The sequence below is a fragment of the Elgaria multicarinata genome, chromosome 1 (genome assembly GCF_023053635.1).
Source record: "Elgaria multicarinata webbii isolate HBS135686 ecotype San Diego chromosome 1, rElgMul1.1.pri, whole genome shotgun sequence".
Taxonomy (NCBI): domain Eukaryota; kingdom Metazoa; phylum Chordata; class Lepidosauria; order Squamata; family Anguidae; genus Elgaria; species Elgaria multicarinata.
Window position 1 is genome coordinate 146,649,646 of NC_086171.1, and position 27,698 is coordinate 146,677,343.

The 27,698-nt window shown below is 41.7% G+C and overlaps 2 protein-coding genes across 2 annotated transcripts in view; one reads left to right on the forward strand and one right to left on the reverse strand.

Moving 5' to 3' along the window:
• Positions 1-27,698, reverse strand: part of YIPF1 (Yip1 domain family member 1) — a 78,825-nt gene that overhangs the window by 17,748 nt on the left and 33,379 nt on the right. The gene's annotated exons all lie outside the window — the stretch shown is intronic.
• On the forward strand, positions 997-25,730 carry NDC1 (NDC1 transmembrane nucleoporin). Its single transcript, XM_063118278.1, has 18 exons — positions 997-1,083; positions 4,183-4,303; positions 4,982-5,083; positions 6,548-6,722; positions 7,815-7,944; positions 9,560-9,668; positions 11,027-11,078; positions 12,959-13,091; positions 14,029-14,121; positions 15,179-15,260; positions 16,320-16,478; positions 17,966-18,232; positions 18,339-18,457; positions 18,700-18,750; positions 20,372-20,435; positions 22,808-22,908; positions 23,598-23,758; positions 25,415-25,730. The coding sequence occupies exons 1-18, from the start codon at positions 1,036-1,038 to the stop codon at positions 25,476-25,478; spliced, it is 2,031 nt and encodes a 676-aa protein (XP_062974348.1). The 5' UTR covers positions 997-1,035; the 3' UTR covers positions 25,479-25,730.

Here is a 27,698-nt window from a genome sequence, read left to right on the forward strand (position 1 = left end):
GCTACTGAAATGTGGTTTCTGTGGATGTTTTTGTGGCTTATTGCGTCAGTCCCTTGTGGTTATGTGGGACTGATGAGTTTGGTTGATTTCACTCAATCAGAAGTGGCAGTTCCAGGCCATTCTGTTCTGCTATGGATATGTTCTGGGCATTATGGGGTTAATATAATATTGCAATGGTTTGTCTTAAAACATTGTTCTCAAGTGTCTCTAACACATGCCAATGCCACTATTTTTGGCATGGGGTTGTTCTGGCCCAGCTTTTACATCACCCCATAAGAATGCATCAAAGAGATATACCATTAAAAGATTGTGCTACTATACATCCAGACTTGTGCTTTTAACACTGATTTTTGTGAAAGGAGGTGGCATAGTCCAAGTTGTACTGATTTATCAGATTTTTATTTAGTGCCCTAAAGGTAGTACACTATGGACGCAATCATAAACTTGTTTAGACAGAAAAAAATCTTGGCTGGCTAATTCTGGAACTTGCAGGATTTCTTCCCCTGTCTAAACATGTGTCTAAACTGTACGCTGTCTGGATTCTGCATTAAATTAATGTTAATACAAGTTAAAAGATTGTTTAAGCTTACTGGCATGAACAGAAGATGTCCCCAAAGTTAGATTTTCACCACTGTTCCGCGTTTTTTTTTCCTCTTGTTTTTCACTTCTCCCCTCCCTCCCAGATTTTTCTGACAGAAAGTGATTAGTGGATTCACCCGAGAGAGTTATCAGGCATCTCATCAAAAGTAGGCAGAAATAGCATTTAATTTTTTAAAAAGTGTGTGTGTGTGGGGGGGAGAACAAAAACTGTGCAGATCAGCTTGGGACATTCCCGTTTAGTTTTTCACCTTTTCCTGTGACTCCTTCCCCCGCAGAAAGTAAACTTTCATTTCTGAAACTGCTCCTGAAAGCACCACAAACAGCGATAGGCGCATTTAATAAACGTCATTGAAGCTATTACCTACTACTGGCAACAGGGCAAGGCTTGCTGGGATAGCATCCGGGAACTAGCACCGTTCACATCCCGCCTGCACTATGGGAGAACGTGCAATGATGTTTCATTCAACGCGGGAACAACTAAATGTATGTATGATTCAACGCTCACGGGATACGTTAAACGTGTGTACACGGAACACGTATCCACACCAGTTAATCACGTGTACACAAACGCCGGAATAGTGGTTGGGTATGTGTGGTAAATGCCACTTCATGCTGCCAAGTGTTGACATTCCTCGCTTCGGCATGTAAAATCTCATGCTTGCTGTAGGTTGGTCCCAATGAACCCCTTCAGTTATTAAGCGCAGAAGTAAGACTAAATAGAACTGTCCTGTTTTCGTTTAATTTTAAATCCTCTTTTTGGTGAGTACAGAAGAGGCTTGTAGGCAAGTATGTTAAACTGGAGCATTTTTTTATTATGAGATCGTCATTCAACAGAACTGTTACTGGTAGGTCTCTAGCACAGAATTGTCAGGTTTCCTCTTTTAGGACTCCTCTGCTTTTAAAGAGAGCAGCAGTTTCTTGTTTTGGCAGCTCTGTCAACGTTTTCAATATCCATAATAGGAAGAATTGGTCCACACAACTAGTTTGCTCGATTCAGAAAGAAAGAGAGGCTAGGGAATTCTACTCAGATTCTTTATTATATTTTTATCCCATCTTTTCTCAAAGGAGGTTAGAGGAGTGTACATGGAGTTTGTTTATAAGTGCATTTAGCTGAATAAGTTTACAAAGCTCCATGCTTATAAACCCTGATAAGGCAGAGTTCCTGATCACGGGAGCTTGGTAAAACGTATTCAATGAAACACTCTTACAAAGCCCTCTTCAGACCTTTGCATGCAACAAACACCTGCATAGGGTTTACTTTGTAACTTCATGGTGGGTCCTAATAAAAGTATTATCCCATTTATATTTTCATTCCCCTGCCCCTCTGTGGACCAACACATCTGCAACCATTTTATAAATGGATCACTTCACTTGAGAGCTTTATTTTTCTGACCTTTTTCATGGCAAAATAATCAATTCATAGAATCATAGAATAGTAGAGTTGGAAGGGGCCTATAAGACCATCAAGTCCAACCCCCTGCTCAATGCAGGAATCCACCTTAAAGCATCCCTGACAGATGGTTGTGCAGCTGCCTCTTGAATGCCTCTAGTGTGGGAGAGCCCACTACCTCTCTAGGTAATTGGTTCCATTGTCGTACTGCTCTAACACTCAGGAAGTTTTTCCTGATGTCTACCCGGAATCTGGCTTCCTGTAACTTGAGCTCATTATTCCGTGTCCTGTACTCTGGGATGATCGAGAAGAAGTCCTGGCCCTCTTCTGTGGACAATCTTTTAAGTATTTGAAGAGTGCAATCATGTCTCCCCTCAATCTTCTCTTCTTCAGGCTAAACATGCCTAGTTCTTTCAGTCTCTCCTCATAGGGCTTTGCTTCCAGACTCCTGATCATCCTGGTTGCCCTCCTCTGAACTCCCTTCAGCTTGTCTGCATCCTACTTGAAATGTGGTGCCCAGAACTGGACACTAACCAGTGCCAAATAGAGGGGAACCAGATTTGGAAGCTATACTTCTATTAATGCAGCCCCAAATAGCATTTGCTTTTTTTGCAGCCACGTCACACTGTTGGCGCATACTCACCTTGTGATCCTTCTCACTTGTAGTATTGCTGAGCCAAGTATCCCCCATCTTGTAACTGTGCATTTGGTTTCTTTTTCTTATGTATAGAATTTGACATTTATCCCTATTAAATTTCATTCTGTTGTTTTCAGCCCAGCACTCCAGCCTATCAAGATCATTTTGAAGTTTGTTTCTGTCTATTAGCTATCCCTCCAATTTTGTGTCATCTGCAAATTTGATAAGCATTCCCTGCACCTCCTCATCCATATCATTAGTAAAAATTTTGAAGAGCACTGGACCCACTCGCTACCTTCCCCCAATTTGTGAAGGTGCCATTGATAAGCATTCTTTGAGTCCGATTCTGTAACCAACTGTGGATCCACCTAATAGTTGTTCCATCTAGCCCACTTTTACCAAGTTTGCTAATCTGAATGTCATGGGGCAATTGTCACCCAAAAGTCCATTTGTCTTGCAAGTTCACATGTGACAGACAAAACGGCTAGGTTGCATAGCCAGTCCTACTCTGTAGTTTTTGATGAATGCTAGCTTGCTGTTAACTTCTTTCAGCTTCTACCGTAGTCACTGGCAGTATGCAAGAAATCCCGCCAAGCTTCACTGAAAATTAGCTGTAATTGTGTGTTTTCTCTAAATCTAATAACATATATGGAGATAGTTCATACTTTTCTTCCAAAAATAAACTTGAAGATTTATTTTCAGATGCAACATTTCACAAGGCAAATTCTGAGAAAGATGTGTGGGATACTTGTGAACTAGATTCCGTATTTATTCACTTATATTTTGGGCCTCTAAATCTTACCAGTTGCACTGGCTCCCACTGTCCCTGATTATTATTATGCTTTGTCCCACCTACCAGCTATCGCTCATTCCTGCCTTTGCACAAGGGAATCTGGATCTCGTGGTTCTTGAGACAGTGTGTCATGTAGGGAAGCACAAATCTCTCCCTCAAACTACAAACTCCTAGTTTAAGTGTAGAAGGTACACTAAAGAAGGCGCTGGGACAGCAATGCACTGTTCAGAATCTTGCTTCTTCTGTTGTAATACTGATTCTTATTGGCTCCCACAAATCTCACAAGATCTAGATGATAGGTACATAAATAAAGAAAAATAGGTTTCCAAAACTGTCTTCAAGCATGCTCTACTATTTCCCTGGGTCTCTGGCTCTGGTAAAAAAACAAAAAAGTACCCTCACCCTGCCCTGCCCCCACCCACCTCCGTGCATGGACTCTGGTTAGGAGAGATACTGAAATACATCCTTTCCAAAATGTAAATATTATGTAATTGTGAAAGCATTCCTGTCCCTACACCCCTTGAAGTTTAATGAAAATCTCTTATTTTCAACAGGAAGTTGAAGTTTTAAACTGCACATATCTTTTGCAACAAATTCAAATCTTTTATTATTAGAAGTCACTTTGACCAAAGTTTCTTAAAGATTCCTTCCCTATTCCCCAGCGGCATATGTATGATCTTGAGTAACTGGTTAAATGGGCAAGTTGTCTACATGCTGGTTTATGGAGACAAGTACTTCAGAACATATTTGTTTTATTTCCAGATCTTGGGATGGAGAGCAGCTGCAAGTATTGCTTGGTCTGTGCTACTGCTACCTCTCTGTGTTGCAGTTTTCATCAGCATTAGTAGTATAGACTTCTTCCACCCAGTACAATGGATCACAAGTAGGTACACTGGCCTGTGTGTGACAGAAGTGTTACAGAATAATACTGCTACTTAGCATTTATTCAAAGTGCTTCACATACATCATCTTGGCAAACCTTACAACAGTCCTGAAATGCAGCCATTATCCTCTCTAATTGCATATGGAGGGATGAGGTTGAGAAAGAGTGTCTTGAGTGAGGCCACTCAATGGCTGCTTTCTTACTAAACCATGGTTAGGGTGATGTGCATGAACTAGAACATGCTTCAATATGATGTGCACTGCTGCTGAACCAGGAGGAGGACTTTGGCAGCATTTAATGTTGTTTTCCCTGAATCTTGACTTGTTGTGTCAACCAGGTGTGTGGTTTATCACAAGCTCGGGTCAGTTTCAAAACAAGTCAGCTTCCGCCATGGGTTATAAAGCTGGCTTTTTAGCTTAGTAGAGTTTGTGATCAACCACGACGACCAATTTAAATGACACAACAAGCTAAGACTCGAGGAAAGCAAAACAAAAGCTGTCAAAGTCCCCCTCCTGAGAGTGTGGTTCAGTGTGATGTGCAAACGCAACTGCTGACTTCATGGCTGACGTGAGAGCTGACTTTTAGGGTTACAGCTCAGACTTGTAGGCACGAAATTGTTATAGTAGTGGATCTGTTTTATAGTGCTTCTTGAAAAATAATTCACTTTTTCTGTTTTAGGTTCATTTAATGATTTGTATACCTCCTGTGTTATCTTTTGCATACTACTGATGTCTGTGGTGATTCTGGTAATAAATATCTTCAACGTTGAATTTCATGCAGGTGGGTGTCGGAAACTGTATTGAATAAGATGTGCAAAGTAAGCCTTAGAGATTACTTCTTTGTTTTTAAGGTCTGATCTATTTTACTGCATTAAGTAGAAACTTAACTTCTCTCTTAACATCTTTCTTTATTCATAAATGTCCAGTAACTCTGAAAGCGGCCCTAAATCAGTGGTGCAGTTCCTCTTTCAATCCAAGGGCCAAATTCCATTTAGAAAACTGTTGCCGGGGGGGGGGGGGGGGAGGGGGGCATTCCAGTGGTGGGTGGAGCAAAGGCAAAAGGGCGGAGTCAAAGGCAAAACATTCCAGTATATTTTAACTTAAAGCTCTTACTGCCAATGCCTAAACCTTAGGAGAGGCGTTTCAACCTTTTAGAATGGGGAAAAACTGCATAAAAGCCTAGAAATCACCCAATTTCTAGGAAGTCAGAGGAAAGGGGATGGATCGAGGGAAAGAAGGGAATGGCTATCTGGGAAGCCCTGAAGGGGTGGTTTCCCCCCCCCCCCCGGGTTGGAGATTCTATTATTTATTTATTTATTACCCGCCTCTCCCTCTGCATTGAGGTGGAGAACAACATTAAATACAATATATTAAACTAGTTAAAAGAGCATATAAAACGAATACAGTATTAAAGTAATAATCACAACATCTTAAAATTCTGAGGTTGCAAATTCATCTGGGTTGGCCTGTTGGAAGAGAGTAGTCTTTATGGCTGTCCTAAACTCGAAGTATTAAGCCAACGAATCTCCTCCAGCAGGCCATTCCACAGTCAGGGGTGGGGGGGTGCGCAGAAGAAAAGGTCCTCTGGGTAACAGTTGTCAGCCTAGTTGTGGCTGACTGGAGTAAACCCTTCCCAGAGGACCTGGGTGGGTGGTGCATATTGTATGGGAGAAGGCGATCCCGCAGGTAACCTGGACCCAAACCATGTTGTGCTTTAAAGGTAATAACCAACACTTTATACTTTGCCTGGAAACTAATTGGCAGCCAGTGAAGTGATTTTAGAGTTGGTGTAATATGGTCACCCCTAGGTGTACCGGTGACCAACCTGGCTGCCATATTTTGAACTAGTTGAAGTTTCCAGACTAGGTACAAAGGTAGCCCTATGTAGAGTGCATTGCAGAAGTTGAGCTTCAAAGTTGCCAGCATGTACACTACCATTTTTAGGTCTTCTTACTCTAGGAAGGGACGCAGCTGGTGTACCAGCAGAAGCTGATAGTAGGCACTCCTGGCCGTTGCATCTATACCCCTTAAAGATTTCTCTCACAGGGTCAGGCATAAACCTCCCCTCTTGAAGATGGGGCCAAGGTGGTTGGAAGAACTCCCAGTTGTATCTTGAACTCCATACTCTTCAATGAGGAGCAGGGATTGTTGCGTTGCGGTGTCTTGAGATGTAATATCGAACAAGGAGCACTTGAGTGGATTGCTTTGGGACAGGTGCTTTAATGTTCTTTTCCCTGCCTTGCAGTGGTGCCTTCGATTCCCTGCTCTCGATTAGCACTGATCAGCAAGATCATCCACCCCCAGCAAGTGATCCATTCGGTGGCCCATGCTGTCATGGGGATGCTGGTGGCTTGGTGCGCTGCAGTTATGACGAAGGGGAAGTTCCTGTTTTTATCTGTACCCTGCACAGCTCCAGAAAGGTGCCTTTGATTATAGAGCTCTATAAAGGAACTTGAATTAAAAAATGCTGACAAATGCCTCACAATAGGTGATTTTTTTTCACATGCTGCAAGTGCAGAAAGCAGGCAAGACGATAAAGGGCTTGTACAAACCGTTCCCGCCACCCCTTGGGAAGTAAATCGCAGGTACTGATGTATTGTGCACGAGTGGGACAGAGCGGGCCTGTTGCCTGCAGCACGCCAGTCTCTTCCACTTTTACTCCCCAGCCCATGGTTGACTCCTTCTTAGGTTGTGGAGCGTGATGTGTGAACCTGGATCACTGGGTTCTTTAGGGGTGAAACAACCCAGTGGTCATATGCGAACCCGGTCACTGTGTATTTGTAACTATTTTGGCTGCAATGGACAGAAGTCTTTCATCTGGGCTGCATCTCTTTGGTGGACAAACTTCCTTACTCCTACTTTTAAAGCCATAAATCATGGTGGTTGTGGGGGAAATGAAGATCTCACTCCAACTACCTACAACCTTATTGATAGTTGCAATTGTCTACCAGGGTCCCCAAGACACTGCGGTTGTAGGAGAGACAACTCCTCAATATGGGCATTTTTTTTTAAAAAAAAAGCTACAGTAACTCTGGTTTGTTAGGAATGAAGTACTACTCCTTGCAGTACTACATTAGCAGCTATCCAGTCCTGTTCTGCCAGTTAAGAACTTTTTTATTTGAAGTAGGTTTGCTTTCCGCACAGGAGTGTGTCTTTTTCTCTCTCTCTTTAGCAGTGAATGCACTTCTCTCCACCCTCCAGTTACGTTTGCACGATTATTGTGGTGTTGCTGCAGGATCAATGTGGGATGGTAGAAGTTCCTTCCATTGTTCCAGAATAAAAGTTTGACCAAAACTGCAAGATATCTAAGCTGCTAATTTCTATAATAAAAATAGAATATGATCATTTCTAAAGGAGATTCAATTTTCTTTTATAAATTTTTTAGACTTTATTTTAGAGTGGGTTTCCCTAATTTTTTTTAAAAAAACAGATAACATTTCTTTAACGGTAGAACTAAGTATTGACTACATATCCGATTGTGCAATTAAACTAAAATTACTGTTTCGCTTCAGTCCAGCTGAACACATGTGCCTGAATGAGTACCACCTCTTTCTCTTGCTCCTTGGAGCCTTTATGGGTTACAGCTATAGCCTCCGGTATCTTGTGAACAATTTGAACTACCTTCCATTCCCAATCATACAAGTAAGTGCATAAAGAACAGTGGGGATATTGTTCAAACATTGAGTCAGCGGTGGTGTTCCTTTCCCCCCTGCACATTGACTGCCAGTTTCAGCTTTGTGGGGGAGGCCACGATGCCACGTTTGTTCAGAAATAAATAAATAATGGGTTGGATTCTGAGAACCACGAGTGAAAGGAAGATTGTAGACGGGGGCATTTCTGTTCCCTTCTTCTTCCCTGTAGCCATTTGCACACACACAGAACACATTTCCCTGTAGCCATTTGCACATACACACAACGCCTTTCCCTGTAGCCATTTGCACATAAACACAACGCATTTCCCTGTAGCCATTTGCACATACACACAACGCATTTCCCTGTAGCTATTTGCACATACACACAACGCATTTCCCTGTAGCCATTTGCACATACACACAACACATTTCTCTGAAGGGTTGGTTTGGTATTGGCCATGGCCTGAGACGTTGTAGTGGGAAGGGAGAAATTGCCCCGAATCCTTTACAAGCACCTTGCATGAATGGAACTTCCTTCTGTTTGCAGTTCTTAGGATCCGGCCCAATGATCCTTGAGTTTGCACACAAATCCTTATAGTTGTGTGTTGATGCAGTTTGAAAGCAATTTTGTTTATTGTTGTTTGTTGTCACCATTTTATTACAGTACAGACAGAAACTGAAATGAGGCCTTAAGATTTATCAAGAGAGCTCCAGTATAGTTGAAGTAACCAATATAATAATAATAATTATTAATATGCTGCCTTATTTGTGAAAAGGCCATCATGGAGGTGCACAGCAATTTAGAGCAATAAAACAATAAAAGTAAAAAACAGTGACACATTATGGGCAGTATCCAGCAAGGCCTCCTTGCCTCTACTGAATCCTTTGCACACGCAGAAGTGACCAGTTGCACAACTGGGCTTTCTTGCTTCTAAGAACAACTGTGGAAATGCTTGTTTGAAGATTGGGCCAGGTCAGTGGAGCTCCCTTCTGCAAACTCCACTGGCCTGCTTCGTTTATGCTTGTTTTGGATTATTTTTAGAAGTGTAGCAGTCCTGTTGTGTGAGTTGCTGCTCCTGCAAGTGCACAGGCACAGTAAGATACTACCTATGATCCTTAAAAGGAAAGGAAAGGAACCTCTTGTGCAAGCACTTGAGTCATTGCTGACTCCTAGAGGGACGCCTGCTTTCACTGACATTTTCATGGCAGACTTTGTAGTGGGGTGGTTTGCCATTGCCTTCCCCAGTCGCAGTTACCTTTCCCCCAGCTAGCTGGGTATTCATTTTACCGACCTCAGAAAGATGGAAGGCTGAGTTGACCCGAGCCGGCTGCCTGAGAACCAGCTTCCGCTGGGATCGAACTCAGGCCGTGGGGAGAGTTTCGGCTGCAGTAACTGCCGCTTTACCACTCTGCGCCACATGAGGCTCTTCCATGATTCTTAAAAGAACTACATAATTCGAAAGGCTATTAAAAAGATGTGCCTTCACATCTCTTCTAACAGCCAAGAGAGGAGACTCAACTGGCATTTCTAATTTAAAGTAGGACTTGTTTTTCAAATCAAATGCACCGTGTGGATATGTTCTTAAAATTGTTCCCTTCTTAGAGATATGTACAATATTTTTCAGCAATACAAGTATCTGCGCTTCAGAAGAGCACTTCCGCTTCTGGCAAAGCATGGTTGTGTGGAGTCACTTTATATGGTTAGGAACTTCTGTGCTGCTTACTACTTCTTTGGTAAGATTTCATTCCTGTCCCTCCCCACTCTTCTATAAAGATATGACTGGGAGGTGAGGTCCTTGGGGTTGATTCTAAGGCAGTAGAGCTCTGATTTCTAGATATTGGGGTTAAAGAGGGGGTGGTTATATAACAGTCATGCCCTACTTGTGAGTTTTCCATAGGCAACTGGTTGGCCAATAGAAGAGAGAAAAAGTGCTGGTCTAGAGGAGCGTTAGCCTCATACAGCAAGTCTGTTCTTCCTGGTGAGATTCTGCTATGTGAGGCGACTAGTTTTCAGTAGCATCCAGACCAACGATGAGTTGCTTTCCACAACTGTATGGTAGCGTAGCCTAATCAGGCACAGCCTGACATGCTTCATCGTGGTATGCAGCAACCAGGTCTCCATGTGGAAGTGGTGATAGAGGCCCTTTGCATGCAAGGAGGCGTACCGTTCAGTTCCTGGCATCTCCAGATGGGACTGAAAATCTTCTGGCTGAATCCCTGGAAAGCCTGCTAAGATAGGATGTAAGAAGTAGAGCACATGGAGCAGAGGCTATGTGGGAGGCATCAGTTGATTATATGAGAATGGGCTTATACTAACTTGAAAAGGGTCTGTTTAGCAGGGCCAGGCTCTAAGCTTGGGCTAATAGCCAGGGTGTGACACTGAAAAAATTCACACAAACAAAACTCTGCATACCGATCATGTGTACAGAGCTGCACGTGATGGCAACACCAGCTTTTAAAGGAAACAAGTACATGCGGTGGTTTTGGAAATGAACTTGTGTATATTCTTTCACACAAACACTTGTATATGTGAATGGACACCTTGTAGCTGTGCTGAGTGTAACATGAGAAGAGTCCTACAGTGTCATTGACTGGGTTTGCACAGTCATGGAGGATAAATAAGCCACAGTGGCTTATTTTCCTGCCCATCTGCCAAAGGAATTTGTATAATTATCCTCACAGCTTGTCGTCTTGTGCAAACCCGGCAACGGTGGCTTGTTGCCATGATTGTTTTAGGTTTCTGGGGTGACTTGTTAACCATGGCAACAAGCCACCCTCACCAGGTTTGCATGACATGACAAGCCGCTTCTGTGAGGGTAATTATGCAAATCCTCCTGGCATGCACAGCAGGGGAAATAAGCTACTATGGCTTATTTCCCCCCTTGTGATTGTGTGAACAGTCCCATTGGGTTGGATGTGGTGACATCTGATGACTAAATCTTTTTGCTGAGCTAGTAAAAACATTCATCTCATTTAGAGCTACCACATTTTAAAAAAACCTCGTGCCTTTAGGTTTCTTGTAGAAAATATATTTTTATCCTGAAAATTCGTCTTGTTCTTACAGCTTTATTTTTCTCTTTGGTGTTTTTCAGGTTATATTCCAAGGGCATGGATAATTACCACAATGAACCTTGACACTGATAGGTTAGTACCTATAAACATTGATTTTTATTCTTCCATCAGTAAGATGTACCGGGGAAAATAGAGGCATTTTCAGTAAATCTTAGAGGTTGTGATGTAGTATCAGTATGATAGGTGGGCTTTCAGGTATGTTGTGCTAAGGAAATTTAGGTTCTTAGATTCAAAACCAGCATTTTTCATTGACCCCTAATGTGAAAAAGGCAGGTAATGAGAAGGCTACAGTACTGGTGAAATATGTCACTAACGATCTATAGCAGTCAGTGTAAAATGTTGCAGTTTGCCTTTTAATTGAAGGTTCTGGATTCTTATTAAGTATAAACACAGTAGTCACCTTCTAATAAGATATTGGCTGAATTTGGGTAACACACTACTCAACTGTGGAAGGGAGGGTGTAGTAGGAACAGAATGGGAAATAACTGTTGATTAGTGTGTTGTCCGAACTTAGCCATTATGAGAACACATTCTTGGTTTCCTCTACAACCTGGGCACCTAGACACAGCGATAATTGTCTCCTTATTGATTGCTAAGTCAAGGCTACAAGTGCAATCTTGGTGCCATACTAAACTTGAAAACCAGACTGCTGAGGATCTAGGAAGCTGATGGTACTCATTAGAGAGTAATAGTTCCTCTGTGGAATAGGAGGAGTAGACTGAGCACTAATGCTTACCATCAGAATTTCCTCCTGCTTTGTAAGATTGAAAGGTATAATAATGTAGGGCTAGTTGGGAGGTAGTAATTCTCTTGGGCAATTAGAAGGAGCAACATTAGACTCCTCATGCATGCTCAGTGGTTTGGACATCAAAATAACCCACAGTTTAAACAAATTAGAAGTTATTGTGAATGAGCTCTCCTGATACACTAAACAACCCAGAGGGGCTCCTTGTTGTGGGAGGAACAACCCAGACATGGACCCAATAAATTGTTCTTGATTTACAAGTGTGGGTTGTCCTCCCCCCCACCAGCAACCTACAATTCCGAGTTCAGACATCACAGTAAACAACCTGGAGCAGAGCATCCCTGGGTTGTTTAACGCAGCAGGAACAGGTAAGTGGTCAGGAGCCAGCGCAGTTGCTCCCAAACAACCCACAGTTTGTTTAACCTTGGGTTCTTGTGTTGTCCAAACAGCCCCATTATGTTCCTTGCTGAGACTACTTGATTATGGATTAAGGGAGGGGCTGTAGCCCGGTGGTAGAGCCCCGGCTTTGCATGCAGAAGATCCCAGGTTCGATCCCCGGCATCTCCAGGTGGGTCTGGAGAGCCACCACTATTCATTGTTGACAGTCCTGGGCTTGATGGTCTGACTCAGTATAAGGCAGCTTCCTATGGCTTGGTCTTTGCCAATGCCAAGACAGCCAGAACCTGCGTAGATAATCAAGCATCAAGTGAAGGAGACTGTTCCTTAGTCTGAGCGTGAAAGATCTACATGTGAAAGCCTACTCCTGTTGGGACTGTAAACCACTTCAGTAAAGCATGCTTTATGCCACCTTTTACTATATAATCTGCTTTGAGAACCTATTCTAAATGTCAGTGGTGAACGCACCAACGATCTACTGGTAGATCCCGAAAAAATTATCTGGAAAACACTTTATTTTAATTTATTTATTTATTTATTACATTTTTATATGTCCCAATAGCCAAAGCTCTCTGGCCGGTTCACAAAACAATAAGTTTTAAAATCATCATCCAATTAAAACTCTTTTCACTTACCTAGTACGTGCTACTAAGGTATTGTCTTTATAGGGCAAAAAATAATGGCAACTGTTTTGATATAAACTGGTTAATACACATTTTGTTTAGCCCAGACAAAAATACATTTGTACCAAGGAATATGCTTCACAAACCATGTTCCCCTTATTGTGTTTGCTTATTTCTTTGCCTTCTAGTACACTTCCTCTTCTAGACACAGTGGCTGGTCTTCTGGATTTGTCCCTTCTGTACCACAGCTGGTTATGTGGTCTGTTTCTTCTGATGACTTGGTACATTGCATGGCTACTCTTCAGAATCTTTTCTACTGAGGTTTGTATCATATGTCCTATGCCAGCTTTCCCCAGCCTGGTGCCCTTTCGATGAGTTATACTTCAACTCCCATCATTCTCAGAGTTGTAGTCTGACAGATCTGGAGGGCACCAGGTTGGGGAAGGCTGTCCTACACCATAAAATCACATTATCTCTGCTGTCAAGATAACATTTGGGCAGTATCCAATATTTTTTTATTTTATTTTTTTATTAAAACATTTGTATCTCGACCTATATCACTGGAATCTCACGGTGGCATATAGATAAAATCAGGACAATGTAAACATAAATAATATACACAGCTAAAAAAGTATTAAATTGTTAACAAATTAAAACCTGTAGAAAATTTTGAAAAGCAATAAAACAATTAAAATTATGTGCACCCATGAAGAATTTAGCCTCAAAAGCCAGGTTTTAACTTGGCGCTGAAATGAAGACAGCCTTGGTGCCAGTCGGGCCTCCAAGGGGAGGGTATTCCACAACCGGGGTGCCACAACAGAGAAAGCCTATCTATGAGAGGGGCCTACTACCACTTCTGTTCTGTGAGCCTCCAGCCCCACTGATTCAGTGGCGCGAGTGACGCCCAATACTTGTGCAATGGAGATTAGCGCTTCCAGGGGCAAGCCCTGAAATGGCCAATTTTGCTCGTTTTGGGTTGCCTCCCGAAGTGCTAAATCTCAGTTCCCCATTGGGTGCTGCCTTCAGTTTTTGTTAAAAAGAAAGTGGGAAAGATCTGACACTTCTTGTATTACAATGAAGCAGAAACATGTAATAAGTTTCCTTTGTTTTCAGTTGGAGAATGTTACGTTCCCTTCTGCTTTTCATCTTGCTGGTTTGATGGGCTTGCAAATGAAGCTAACTTGATTATATCCTTAGTAATATCGACAAGGGTTGTTTTGTGTGCTTGCTGCAGCTACAGCGTGTTCTCCATTTTCAGGCACATCACTTTCCTGTCCAGCCAACTTTTGCAGAAGAAGCAGACCAGTGTTTACCAAAAGTCTTAAACAGCAACCCTCCACCTCTTTTAAAGGTATGTGTTGAATTGGATGCCCAGGCTGTCAGTCAACTTCTTTCTCTCTCTCTCTCTTTTTGGGCATCATCTTTGTTGTACTACAAATAATACAATTAAAATCTTTAGTTTTGATTATCCTTAGTTTCAGTAAAGAGCTTACATGTCAAAATGACAATGTGGCAATAAAATTCATGCTTATAGTTTGCAGCCAAGGACTCAGCTGGTGTTTCACATCAGTACGTGGGCTTCATCTTTCATCTTGGTCACGTGCTTCTCTGTCTTTGGCCTGTTGTAGTTTTCCTTCCTTTCTCACAGTCTTGCTTCTGGTTCTCTCCTTTCTCATTCTTCTGGATGGCTTCTCTATTTCCTTTCGTAGGACTCTGTTTCAGCTCCAACCACTACTTTCCTAGATCCTTGTTGCTTCTACTACATCCTTAAGACATATTTTCTAACCTGTTTTATTATCTGACCTATTTGCAACTTGGCAAAGAATAACCAGATTTTTTTTTATCTTCTCCACCCTTCTGTAACATTATAGCAGCTCAGCCGGGTGTTGCCAAAAGTGTCAACTTCAGAAATCGATTAAAATCTATCTAAATTTATACAAAATGATATCATATACATTTGTCTGAACACCTAGAATAGCTAAAACTCTTAGAATTCTATCTCTGTTGCTTGATGACAATTTCATAGTACTGGAGTTATGAATTCTTTTCAACGCACTGTGTTTCAGCAACTCTAAAAATGAAAGATCTACAATTATTCCCTTACATGGGCAAATATACAGGCAATGTAGCTTGCCTTCATAGCTACTAGTCAAAACTGCAGTTTTTATGACAACCCAAGTCTACAAAATGCAGTTCTCAAGTCTTAAAAAAGAAATAATTGGAGATAAAAAAATTAATTGGAAATCATCTTAGTGGTGATAAATACCCTGAAATGGCAAAAAGAGCCAAGTTCTCTTGTCTTGTAACATCTAGGAGTAAAACTATAATTATGTTCTAACTCTGAAAATTAGAATACAAACATGGCCAACTTGGCAGTTTTTAATACTTCTGAACATTTCTTTGTGCAGTTCTTGGCTTTACAGGACCTGATGTTTCTTTCCCAGTATTCTTCTGTGCGACGTCAAGAGGTCTTCAGCCTTAGCCAACCAGGTATTTAGAAAATTATCTAAGCTTAATTAAATTGGAAGGGGCATAATGGGAAGTACCCATACTCAACCCAGAGTACAGGTTGTACATGAGTTGTTGAATCATGTTGTTGTATATGAGCCCTGAACTATGTTTTAACTATGGGTTGTTAATCATGAACAATGCAGAGTTCACAACCCAACAGCAAAACATGGATTCTCTTCCTGGTTTGTTCATGGTTAACAACCCATAGTTAAACCATGGTGCAGTGTTCGCACATAACAGCAACCCACAATAAAACAGCAATCCTTAATTCAATGACAACCCATATTCAATCTGTACTCTGGGTTGTCCTTATGTGCAAACCAGGCCTACAAGGAGTTGACTTTATTTGAGAAGAGTTGTGTTTGGTTTTGGTGTATTCTTTGCATTTAACAAACACTAGTATGAGGAAACATTGGTTTTTATATTAATACCTTATGGCTAAAGAGAAAACCACCACTATTGTGTTCAAAGATGGGTAAGAGGGTGTACAAGATAGATCATGCACATAAAACACGTATTCATCTCTGCATTGCCAAAGCAAACAATGCTCATAGAATAGATTAGAATAAAGCACCTATGCACATTTCCCCCTAGATATTTGGAGGCCAATAAAACCCTGTGTGATACGTTGGGAATGTTTTATTTCACCTCCTGATACTCCATGATTGTAGGCTAGCTCCTGATAACTTCGTTGCTGCATCTTTAGCCTAAGCATTTGGCCACAGTAGTAGGCTGGCAAAAGGTTTGTGTTGTTGGGGGGTTTAAATTCTGTACTTCACACAGCGCTGCATTAAACATCAGCCTGGTTGTGCAATTAGGCTGGAAAATTGTGTTTAGCTTTCACTACCTTCATATTCTCTTCCATGTGTAAACAGGAAATTACTATTTCAGTGAGTTCTCTTATACAAACCAAGTACTCTGCTTCATTGTGATAGCAGTGCTTGTGAAATAGCTGTTGTTGTTGTTTTTTAAAAAAATCTCGATCTATTATTAATTTTAATTGCCCCCTTTTATATACATTCTGATTGTCTCTAAAAGGTGGACATCCTCACAACTGGACTTCAATTTCCAGGGAGTGCTTGAATCTTCTAAGTGATCTAACCCAGAAGCTGATAATTCACCAGGAGGCTGCAGCTGCAAATGGAAGATTGAAACAGACACCCATGGGGGACTTAAGGCAACCCTCCAGCTCTCTAGGTAATGGACAAATTAGTTGCAATGCACAGTTCGAGTCTCTAATTCACAGTGTGTCAAAGGGAGGTGGGGTGGATACATTCCCAAAAAGGCAATAACATTGCATTCATAAAACAGTAACAAAAGGCAGCTTTCTCCTTTCACTTGCATCTGGAGCTTTTGTCTAAATAAAAGGCAATATTCTGACAAATGCTTGTAAGAGCTGCTTCAGACTTTATATGTGGGAATGGAGTCTTGCCATGGTTATACTGGTGATTTTCCACTGTGAAAAATGTGCATCAGCTAGAAACACATCACTCAATGTGCAGTGGACAATGAACAGAGGAATTCTGGCCATGTCTCCATACTCCCTATCCACTACATGTTAAGGGATACACATCTTCATTTATTATTTATTTATTTATATAGCACCATAAGTGTACATCATTTCACTCATTACTTGTGTTATATCAATGTATTCCCATGTAAATGAGTTTAACCATGGCAAACATGTTTGGAATATAAAGTGTGAAGTAGCTGTAAGAAACGGATCACTAACTCCTATAATCAAACACACATTTATTTAGAAATATTTACAGACTGCTTACTATCCAAGATATTGAAGCAGTTTACAAGCATCAGGCACTATTTCATGACCGAAGGAACCACATTCACATTCCTTAGGGATTGTCTGCAAATTCTTTCCCCCTTTTCTGTCCATACAAATATTGGATAAAATCATGCTATAGCGCCACTTAGTTGTTAATAAATCGTTGCTCCAGCTAAGTTGCAATAAAGTAATATGCACAGCTATCTGCATTGCTTCACTGTCTGTTTCAGGAAACTAATAATTGTGCAGAGATACAATGCGTTTAGTAGTAGTAGAAAAAATGTATCTAAAATTTAATTGGTTTTGTTAATGCCACTATAAAATCAACTGAATGATAATATCTTTGGTGAAATGCCACTTCTGAGAAGTGCATGGCTGTGAAACGGCTTGGGGCCAGGTTATCTGAAGGAACGCCTCCTCCCATATGTACCTGCCCGGACCCTAAGGTCATCTTCAGGGGTCCTTCTCCGTGAGCCCCTGCCAAAGGAAGTGAGGCAGGTGGCTACCAGGAGGAGGGCCTTCTCTGCTGTGGCACCCCGGCTGTGGAATGAGCTCCCTAAGGAGGTTCGCTTGGCACCTACATTATATGCTTTTAGACGCCAGGTGAAGACCTTTTTATTCTCCCAACATTTTAACAATCTATAAATTTTAAATAACATGGTTTTAAATTTGTAATTTTGCATTGCTGCTGTTTTTATCTGGTTGAGCTTTTATATTGTATTTTATATTATGGTTTTATACTGTTGTTTTATACTTTGAATGGTTTTAATTTTTGTGAACCGCCCAGAGAGCTCCGGCTATTGGGCGGTATAGAAATGTAATAAATAAATAAATAAACACCACTTACTTGTTAGCGCAAGCCATCCTGAGTTTATCCTTTTAAAATGTACTTCCTTGCTAGGACCAGCTGCTGAAGAGAGTTCATTTCAGACTCCAAGGTCCAACATCCTTCCTCGAGCCCAGATGCCATCTCTGGTTAAATCGTCTTTGTTGTCTTTAAAAACACCGCCTTCATCTGATCTTGGAAGCAATTTAGGGTCACCTTTCAATCCTTCTCCTCTGAGTAGTCGCAAGCCTGGAATGCTGGACTTAAACTCACCTTGGCATGGATCTGTCCAAAGTCCTCATATTATGAGAAGAGGGACAAAGCTGTGGACGTCCAGTTCTGGTAGGAGGCGTTCTTCTGTCCTAACCTTGGTTTGAGCCCAAGGTTAGGACACTTGGCTACTTATCAGCTGCTTGGATTTAAATAACAGGCTGGACTTCTTTTATAGATTTGCAGTGGACAGGCTCTCCTCATGAATCCCGTCCAATGATTGCTGTTGCAAAAGGTGCCAACGAAGCCGTGCAACCAGGTTCTGTCTCTATATGGCTGCAGAGCAAGAAAGAGCAGGTATTATCGGAAGTCAAACTATTCATCTGTCAATTCATCTGTAGGGGATGTCTTCTCATACTGCGCATTTCATTTTAAATCTGTGTGGGTTAAACCCAATTCAATAATTTTAGGTTTGGTGTGTCAGTCCATGAAGCTTAAACATTTTGAATGGTTTTGGTAAAACTTTGAACTGGGAAAATACACTCTTCTGATCAGCTCCATAAATTCTTGGCTCTTCATCGATTTCTTCTTTTTTCCAGATCAAAACTTTCTTATCAAAACGAGTACTGATTATGTATTTTTTCAGCAAGGTAAGGATGAATGCACGGCCAGGTTCGCACATCACTTTAAGCCATGACAGTTTAGAAACTACTCACAGTAACTTATTTTGAAAATAAGCTACTGTTATCCCCTTATGGACAAATAAGCTACTGTGCACAGCTTATTTTCTCCCTTCCTCCCACTACAGACTTCCCATTCAGCAGGCATGGTATCCCAGCATCCTTTACGTTGGCAACCCAATCCCGGCATCCTCTGCGCTGCAGCTATGTCACCTGCATCTCTCTGATTGGCCTGTCTTGCGCTAGGGGTGTATTCTTCTGTTTCCTGTCTCCTGGATCCCCGCCATTATTAGTGCATTGCAAACAGCAGTGCCCTGATTCTCAAGACGTTCCTTCCCATTCCTGCTCCTTCCTCCCACTACTGCTGCCTGCTTCCCAGCCAGTTTTCAAAGCCAATTCCTTATCCCTGTCAGTGTGCACCAAAAGCGGGGTGGGGGCTCTAACTCCTTGATAGTTGGAGAAATTTCACATGTGGGGTTTCCTCATGTGGAGCTTCCAATTGCTGTACCAGATAACTGTGACAGAAAAGTGACTAGAAATCTATGATTTGCTATATGTTGCTAGGAAAATCTTGGAAACATCGATCTGCTGGGTGGAGCAGAGCGCCGACAGCGGTTTTGACCACTTATGCCAAACGACTCTGTATGCGATCTTCAAACCACTCTTTAAGCCACTGTGAAGCACCAGACAACATGATAAGCCACGATGGTTTAAATAAACCTCATTGCACACCATAGCTTATCAGAGTGGCTTATTTTGGCAAAATAAGCCACCGTAGTTGGGGGAAACTGCTCGCAGATGACACAATAAATCATCATGGCTTATTCTGAAAAATAAACCATCATGGCTTATGACATGCGAATGCAGTCCATGACTCAATGGATGCGGTTGGCTAGGCAACAAAGAATTCTGGTTTCTAGTTACTTTATAGGCCCCTTCCAACTCTATTGTTCTGCTACCATAAACTACTGCTAATATTACCTATGTTCATCATGACTATTATACTAAAACTTGGCACATTGGTAATTGAAACAGATGCTGTGTAGACTGAAAACTTAATTTCAAAAAGCTAACTAGATATTTGTTTAACTTGAGGTCCAGGGCTGAATCCAGCCCCTTGAGAATTCCTCAGATGGTCATGCTTCCTTTCCCCCCTTATTGTTTGATGGTTTCTTCCCAAATTCTAAAAGTTTGAAATGCCTTCTCCTAGGGCTTTACTTACTGGCTGGAGGAAATTTAAGCTAAAAACATGGTGGTGTTTTTGGCTCCTCCCCTTTTCCCTTGGTCCCACCTACCACTGGAATGTGGCCTCCGGGATCTTCTCTAAAATGGAATTGGTTGTCAAGCTGAAAGAGGTTCATTACCCCTGGTTTAACTTAACTTGGTTGACTGCATTACAGGAATTTCATAAACTGCTTCTTTTTTAGGGAGAGATGACGGTTAACTGACAGGAGTACTGAAAGTATTATCAAATTAACTTTTCATGCAGAGCTCTCGAACTAAAATTTGTACGATTAGCTCCATTATGTTGGTGCTTGAAACAGCCTGCTTTTCTGGCTGGGCTCACTCACAAAACCCTTTTCTCTCTTAGCACCCTGAGGCATCAATCCAGGCTCTCTTTTCTGATACCCAAATGCACATTTGGGCTTTGGAAGGTAAGCAGTTTCTTCATATCTGGAATGGTCCCCCGCTAAATGATGCTCATCAGCCTGTTTCTGCTACTTGCTTTGATGAATTTTAAACTTAAGAATTTTAAGATGCCCTGATTGCTAATTTAATATTGTATTGGTTTTATATACTTTTTAAAATTGGTTTTATATTGTATTGTTGTATTAATGTTGTTCCCCGCCTCGATCCAAAGGGAGAGGTGAGTAATAAATAAATAAATAAATTATTATTATTATTATTATTATTATTATTATTAACAACGTGGGGACTAGGCATTAAAATTTAAGAGCATCCAATTCCGGGATTGTTATAGTTACTTTGTCCGATGTGGCTAGGTTTAGAGTGTATAGTTCTAATCTTAACTAAATTGTCTTGATTGTTGCTGAGGGTTGGGTCCAATGCTGGTCAGCCTCTCACGAAATTTATTTATTTATTTATTTGTTATTACATTTCCGTATTGCCCAATAGCCGAAGCTCTCTGAATGGTTCACAAAAATTAAAACCACAAATACATCATAAAACAATATAAAAGCACAAAACTACAGTATAAAACCATGGGGCTGTCTCAACATGTCATCGGCCCAACACATGCAAAGGGACACACACTTGATCTGGTTTTCTCGACTGGACAGGAGGATGGTGATCTGGAAGTGGGGGAACTAACATCTACCCCCTTGTCATGGTCGGATCACTTCCTACTGAGGTTTAGACTCTCGGCGGTTGGTTGTTTTATGATGATTTTAATTTTTGTGAACCGCCCAGAGAGCTTCGGCTATTGGGCGGTATAAAAATGTAATAAATAAATAAATAAATAAATAAATAAATAAAAGTACAACCAAAATAAAACCTAGCAGCAACGCAGAGGTTTAAAATACGGATTTATTTTATTTATTTATTAAATTTATATACCGCCCCATAGCCAAAGCTCTCTGGGCGGTTTACAAAAGTTTAAAACAGTGAACATTAAAAAAAGTATACAAAATTTAAAACCATCAAAAATATAAAAACGACAGTATAAAACAGTATCCATTTAAAAAACAGTTCTGGGGTCCATTAAAAACAAACAAACCAACAAACTTAGCACATGTTGTTAAATGTTGTTAAATGCCTGGGAGAAGAGAAAGGTCTTGATCTGGCGCCGAAAAAGATAACAATGTTGGCGCCAGGTGAGCCTCATCAGGGAGATCATTCCATAATTGGGAGGCCACCACTGAAAAGGCCCTCTCCCCTTAAAACAGCAGAACTAAAAGACTAGCATGCTAAAATGCCTGGGGGCGGGGAGTCTTCACCTGGCACCAAAAGGAGTACAACATAGCTGCCAGGTAAACCTCTCTAGGGAGCTCAATCAACAACCAGGGGTAGAGTGGGGGGCACAGCAAAAAAAAAAAAAGCTCTCCTCCTGGTAGGCACCCACCTAAATTCCCTTGGCAGAGGCTCCTGGAGAGGGACCCCCTGAAGATGATCTTGGGGTCTAGGCAGGTACATATGGGAGGAGATGACCCTTCAGATAACCTGGCCTCAAGCTATTTAGGGCTTTAAAGGTTAAAGCCAGCACCATTCAGTGCTGAGATTTCCACTCAGCTCTACATCCCATCTCCCGCAGATCTGCTCCAATGGGTTGGGGGTCCCTTCAGAGTAGATTTGGGTTGACTGTGGGAGGGTGAGGATGGGGCAGTCCCATTGTACCCATAGATGTCTTGTTCAATGAGCAGATCCAATTCTGTGTCATTGAGAACAATTTTATTTATTTATTTATTGCATTTTTATGCTGCCCAATAGTCGAAGCTCTCTGGGCAGTTTACAAAAATTAAAACCATAGAAACCATTCAAAATGTAAAACAAACAGTATAAAAGCATAATATAAAATACAATATAAAAACACAGCCAAGATGAAAACAAGCAGCAATGCAGAAATTAATACCAATTTAAAATACAAACTTGAAACGGCAAAGTTAAAATTAATTTGATAGACTATTAAAATGCTGAGAAAATAAAAAGGTCTTCACCTGGCGACTAAAAGAGTATAGTGTAGGTGCCAGGCAAAACCCTTTAGGGAGGTCATTCCACAGCCGGGGTGCCACAGCAGAGAAGGCCCTCTTCCTGGTAGCTCCCTGCCTCACTTCCTTTGGCAGGGGCTCACGGAGAAGAACCCCTGAGGATGACCTTAGGGTCTGGGCAGGTACATATCAGGCCTATATAATGACATAGCGCATATTATCTAAAAAAAATCTTCCTAGTGTCTGCCTCCAGGCCTGAAACTTTTTGACTGCTATAAACTGCAGTCAGCAAAAGCTAATTTCCATGTGGTTTGGCTGGGAGTGTAGTGAGAGCCAAAACTAAAAACTATTCTTTTTTGCAGGTTTATCACATCTCGTAGCAGCCTCATTTACTGAAGATAGATATGGAGTTGTCCAAACAACACTGCCAGCTATACTTAATACATTGCTAACACTTCAAGAGGTGGGGAGCTTTAATTTTTTTTCATGGAAAAGTGATATAAACTCATAATGTGCATAAAGGATTAGGAAAAGTTAGTTTTGTTTGCTGTGATTTTTGTTGTTGTCAAAAGGTGCTCAAAACTAACCACAGAATAAAGATCTGGCAGTCTAAAGAAGATATTGGCACTCCAGTTTTCTGTATTACAAACTCCACCCTCTTGAAGCCTGCAAGAAGTTACTCTTGAAGCAGCATTCTTGAGATCAGACTCATACAAGAGATGCCCTCCAAATATGCTCTGATAGCTCTAACACCCAAATCTAGCTCTGCTCATCATGGATATTGGCTCAGAGGTTCATGCAGTTTTACTAGCCATAAGAGACTAATATTCCCTTTATTTCGGGCTTGCCAAAGTTGCTCTGCAGTAGAACATTAGAAAAGCCAAGGGAGGCTCTTCAGGTAACAGAAATCTTTGTTTAAGCAAATGCTGAGAATATTACTGAAGACTCACAGTGTGGTCCTTTCTTTTTGTGCAAAGGATTCTCACAAGGACAGTATTTTAGTTTTGTCAATTGGTTCTTATAACCTTGATCTTATCAGAAGCTTCATCTCTGTCTGTTTCAATAATTCCCTATGGGATTTTCGAATTTATATTTAGTTCAAACCACTTTTGTTACCAGTATATTTTCTTACTGGTTAATTTTTCATCCTAGGTGGTAGATAAGCACTTCAAGCTTCCTCATGTTTCCAGCAAACCGCCCAGGATTTCAGGGAACCTGGCAGATACTTCCTACAAAACCCTTCGGTTTGCTTTGAGAGCATCACTGAAAACTGCAATCTATCGGATAACCACCACTTTTGGAGAACACTTAAAGTGAGGTTTGGGGCATAAAAACACCTTAAATGTTAACGTCGTAATAGTCTAAGTTCCGATATGGGTGGCAGAGAGTCTGTAGCAGGTTTCATGTAGATCTTCTCACCAATGAATGAAAATATACAAGAAGGTCTAACAGGAACGCTGCTGCACAGTAAACAATTCTCTGCCCAGGATTTTGCAGATTGTCCTGCAATGTTCTGTGTAGTTTTGTGTGTAACTGTGCTTCTAAGGGTGGATCAGGAGATTAGGAGCCACATGGTACCAACTTAGAAGTGTACTGCATGAAGGTATTTTACCCTGTCATAGCCTTGGACCATGCATTACCCACCCTCCATTTCTTTGGATTTCCAAGTGGTTATGGAAGGATAGTAATTGTGGGCCTAACCACATGGTTGGCGGTTGCAGATTCCTCCTCTCCCCATAAAGTACAAGTGAAGGGCTCTTGGCTTCTGAATTCAACATAAGAATAGAGTTTTCTATCAATGTTGAAACTTTTCAGCAATGACCAGCACTAGCCCTACGTATTACATACTCTGTCTAGGTTCCTCATCTGTTAAGCAGATTGAAGCCGTTAAACAAAATAACAATCACCCACTTCTCAGAGTTGCTGCTGATTTGTAAATCATTTTTTGTGTTAACATCCACCAGCTAAAGTTAATGTAGTAACCCATTTTGCAGGGTAGGTAAAGTTAAAGAAAGGGCCTATGGCTCCAATCCCCTGGGAGATGCTAAGGAAGATCTTACTCTACAGCGAGCCTTTTCTTTACTTTCTTGGATGACTGCAGACCCTTCTCTCCCTTCCACCACAGCTCCACCTTACCTTGCTTTTAAAACACTTACGTTGCTTTTTTTTTTAACTTGCGACATAAAGCACAGTCTGTTGCAATAAGTATACAAGAACAATTGTTTTGCACATTCTCATGAGCACATCAAAAGCCCTATTCCAAATAATGCATGAGAGCACAAACCATGTAAAGCACATTCAGCTGAACGTGCTTAGCATCTTCTCAGCATGTAGCAACTCTGAGCAGTCAGGATTCCTGGTCATGGAGAAGCTCCTAAGTGCGTTCAGCCGAATCTCCATTCATGCTCAATGTACAAAGGTCAAGGATGGAGTGGGTGAGGCCAGCGTGTTCGGGGATATTGGAGGCAGGGCTGGAGCAGGTGGCTTTGTGGTCCCTACAGAGTTGGTGCCCTTATGCCAGGGTCCAGAGCCGAAATACCAGCACTTGCTGCCAGTAACTAAGCCTCAGGAGAGACATTTCAACCTTTTAGGAGCAGAGAAAAATGCAACTGCTGGGAAGCTACCAACTGATCAGTGGTTAAGGGAAAGCAGTTGGGGCCGGGGGTGGATTCGGCCCACAGGCCTTAAGTTCCACACCCCTGCCTTACATGTTCTTCTGAATGCATGAGTAGGGCTAAAGGCATGTCAGGATTGGGCAAATACCTTAAATCTGAATTTGCTTGATTTCTCCCCTGATCTCAGGCAACATTTATTCAGTCATTTTTTTAACATAGAATCATAGAATAGTAGAGTTGGAAGGGGACTATAAGGCCATCGAGTCCAAGATGCTACAACATATTCCAGCTTGTATGTTAGTTTGTTTTGGAATTAGGTCTGCAAATTTTTATTTTGTCTTCTCTGTTCTTCAGTGCAGTGCAAGTATCTTCAGAACATAAGAAAAGGCTCCAGCTGTTCCTGGAGTTCAAGGAATAGTGAAGTCAAACTGCCCACGGTGTTGGAGATGGATAGTACGTGTTCAGCAGCCTCGTATTAAAAGAAAGCGAAACTACTTTGATCTATCTTACTGGTTTCTCAAAAGTGTACTCTAATTGCAAGCCATGGGGTGACTAAACTGCCAGGAGAAGTTCCTGAAACACTTGGACTACTTTACTTGGACATTTTGTATAATAAAGTGATTTTTTAGCTAAATATGCTCTGCAGTAGTTGAATGCTGTTTGTGATTTATATATGAGATTGGGCAGTTTGGGAGAGAACAGTATTTAACATGCTTCTTGAAGCTCTGCTGCTGCTCCATGATTCGTTTTGTGGTGGTAATTGCTTCATAAACATGAGATCATACACATCTGATGGCCACCTGACTGCCATGTGCCGCTTTAGATACAGATTGCACAGTTGGGGTCCTAACCAGAGCTAACTTTGACCACATGGGACTACTCTGAATTGTATATTATTCATGTCTCGAACCAAAAAATGTCATAACTTCAGCCTGCACCTGCTTTGATAACGCTGCAATGTAAGAGTAGTCATAAAATTCTCTCCTTGCAAATTGTATGCTGCCTTAGCAGCATTAGTATTTGACAGGGGAATGTAACTGCAAATTGGTCTCAGACCAATGGGATCTGTAATGGAAGGACCACTTGTCTCCTCAAAATTCATTCTAATTGGGGAGGTCCCTTCTGAGAAGGTAGTTGCTAACTCAAGTTTCTGGAGGAAGAGCCACCCCACACCCTGCTCTGCTGCCCTGAAGAGAAGTCAGGCTCTTATGGACTCCCGTAGCCTATCACCATTGTCGTTTAACTTCTGCAGCCAGAAGAACAGACTGGTGAATACGTCCAGCTCCATGTTGTCCTGCTTGCCCCCTAAGGTGGTGGAGGTGGGTTGGAGGACTCTCAGCAATTTCCCCTTTGGGCTGCCCCAATGGTGGCTCTCCTGGACCCTGCCATCTCTTACATGCCTTCCTTTTGGACTGATTTGGACATGCTTTCCTGACCCTCAGACGTCTGCTTCCATTGAGCACTCCATGGTGAGCTAGGCTGTTCCTACCAGTTCCACAGGTGAGCCTAAGTTACCTTTTAGTGGCCCCTCCGCAACACCATTTTAACCAACATGGGAGAGTTCTTCAGCTTCGCAGCCTCTGAGCAATGAAGACAGAAGCAAGAGCTCCTCAGCTCTATAGTCCCATTCACTTATCCTGTTGGAGGTTGAGAGAGAGAATGTGTAAACATGTTCCATCCCATCAGTAGTCGAAGATGGTGGTTGATCACAGGCTGGCTGGAGCCCTACCTCTGGGGTTGTTGGTCTAGCACTCCAATGAAGTGCTTGCCTTGGGTTTGTACTTAACTCTTTCATGGGTTGTTACCCAAAGCAGCAGAGACCTGAGGCTAGAAATTTACACTTTTCTCTCCCTCCCACCCCTGCATTCGACTCCTTGCTCCCCAGTTAACCAGACAAGCTTCTATATGTGGCAGCATTTTTTTCTTCAGTGTTTTGGCTTTTGCCAAATGCTCCATTTCTTGCCAAATTTGAAAACCTTAAGTCTTCAAGAGCTTGTTCAAAAGACCTCTTGTTCTCATTGCCTCTTTGAAAAGTTTTAAACTTTCAGCAGATTCTATATATGACATTAACTAGGAGGCAGTGGGGGAGGGTGTTAAAGCAAAATTAACTGTCATCTTGGTCCTGTGGGGAAAAAGAAGCAAGGGTGACAGGAGCAGGCAGAGACCATCAGAGCCTGCTTCAGTTACACCCCTCTCCCCCATGAACAGGGCTAACGGTCATCATCACCCTGTGGGGAAGAAGAAAGAGCTGCTGGTCTGCCCCTCCATTGGGAGATGAGAGGGGAGAGCAGCGCCTTCCCACCAGCCTGAACAGCCTCCTTAATTTCTTTTTCTTTTCTCCCTCTTCCCTCCCCATCCCCTTTTCCTTGTGTTTCATGTCTTTTTTAGAATGTAAGCCTGAGGGCAGGGACTGTCTTCTTTACTGGTCAATTGTAAGCCGCTCCGGGAGACTTTTTGGCTGAGGTGCGGGATAAAAATACTCTAAATAAATAAATAAAATTAGGACCTCAGGAATTTTGAAAATGTGGTAAGTTCCTTTAACTTGTATGCACAGTGTGCATCACCACAACACAATATGCTTTGATGTGTAGGGTTCCATCCCATGGCATTTGATCAGGGACTGGGGTTCTAGACAAGG

Excerpts from the sequence above, each read along its gene's own strand:
- NDC1 (XM_063118278.1), top strand. The coding sequence starts at position 1,036 with ATGGGAGAACGTGCAATGATGTTTCATTCAACGCGGGAACAACTAAAT. Across the intron at positions 6,723-7,814 it reads CCCTGCACAGCTCCAGAAAG|TCCAGCTGAACACATGTGCC; the intron begins GTGCCTTTGATT and ends GTTTCGCTTCAG. Across the intron at positions 22,909-23,597 it reads CATTGCTAACACTTCAAGAG|GTGGTAGATAAGCACTTCAA; the intron begins GTGGGGAGCTTT and ends TTTTCATCCTAG.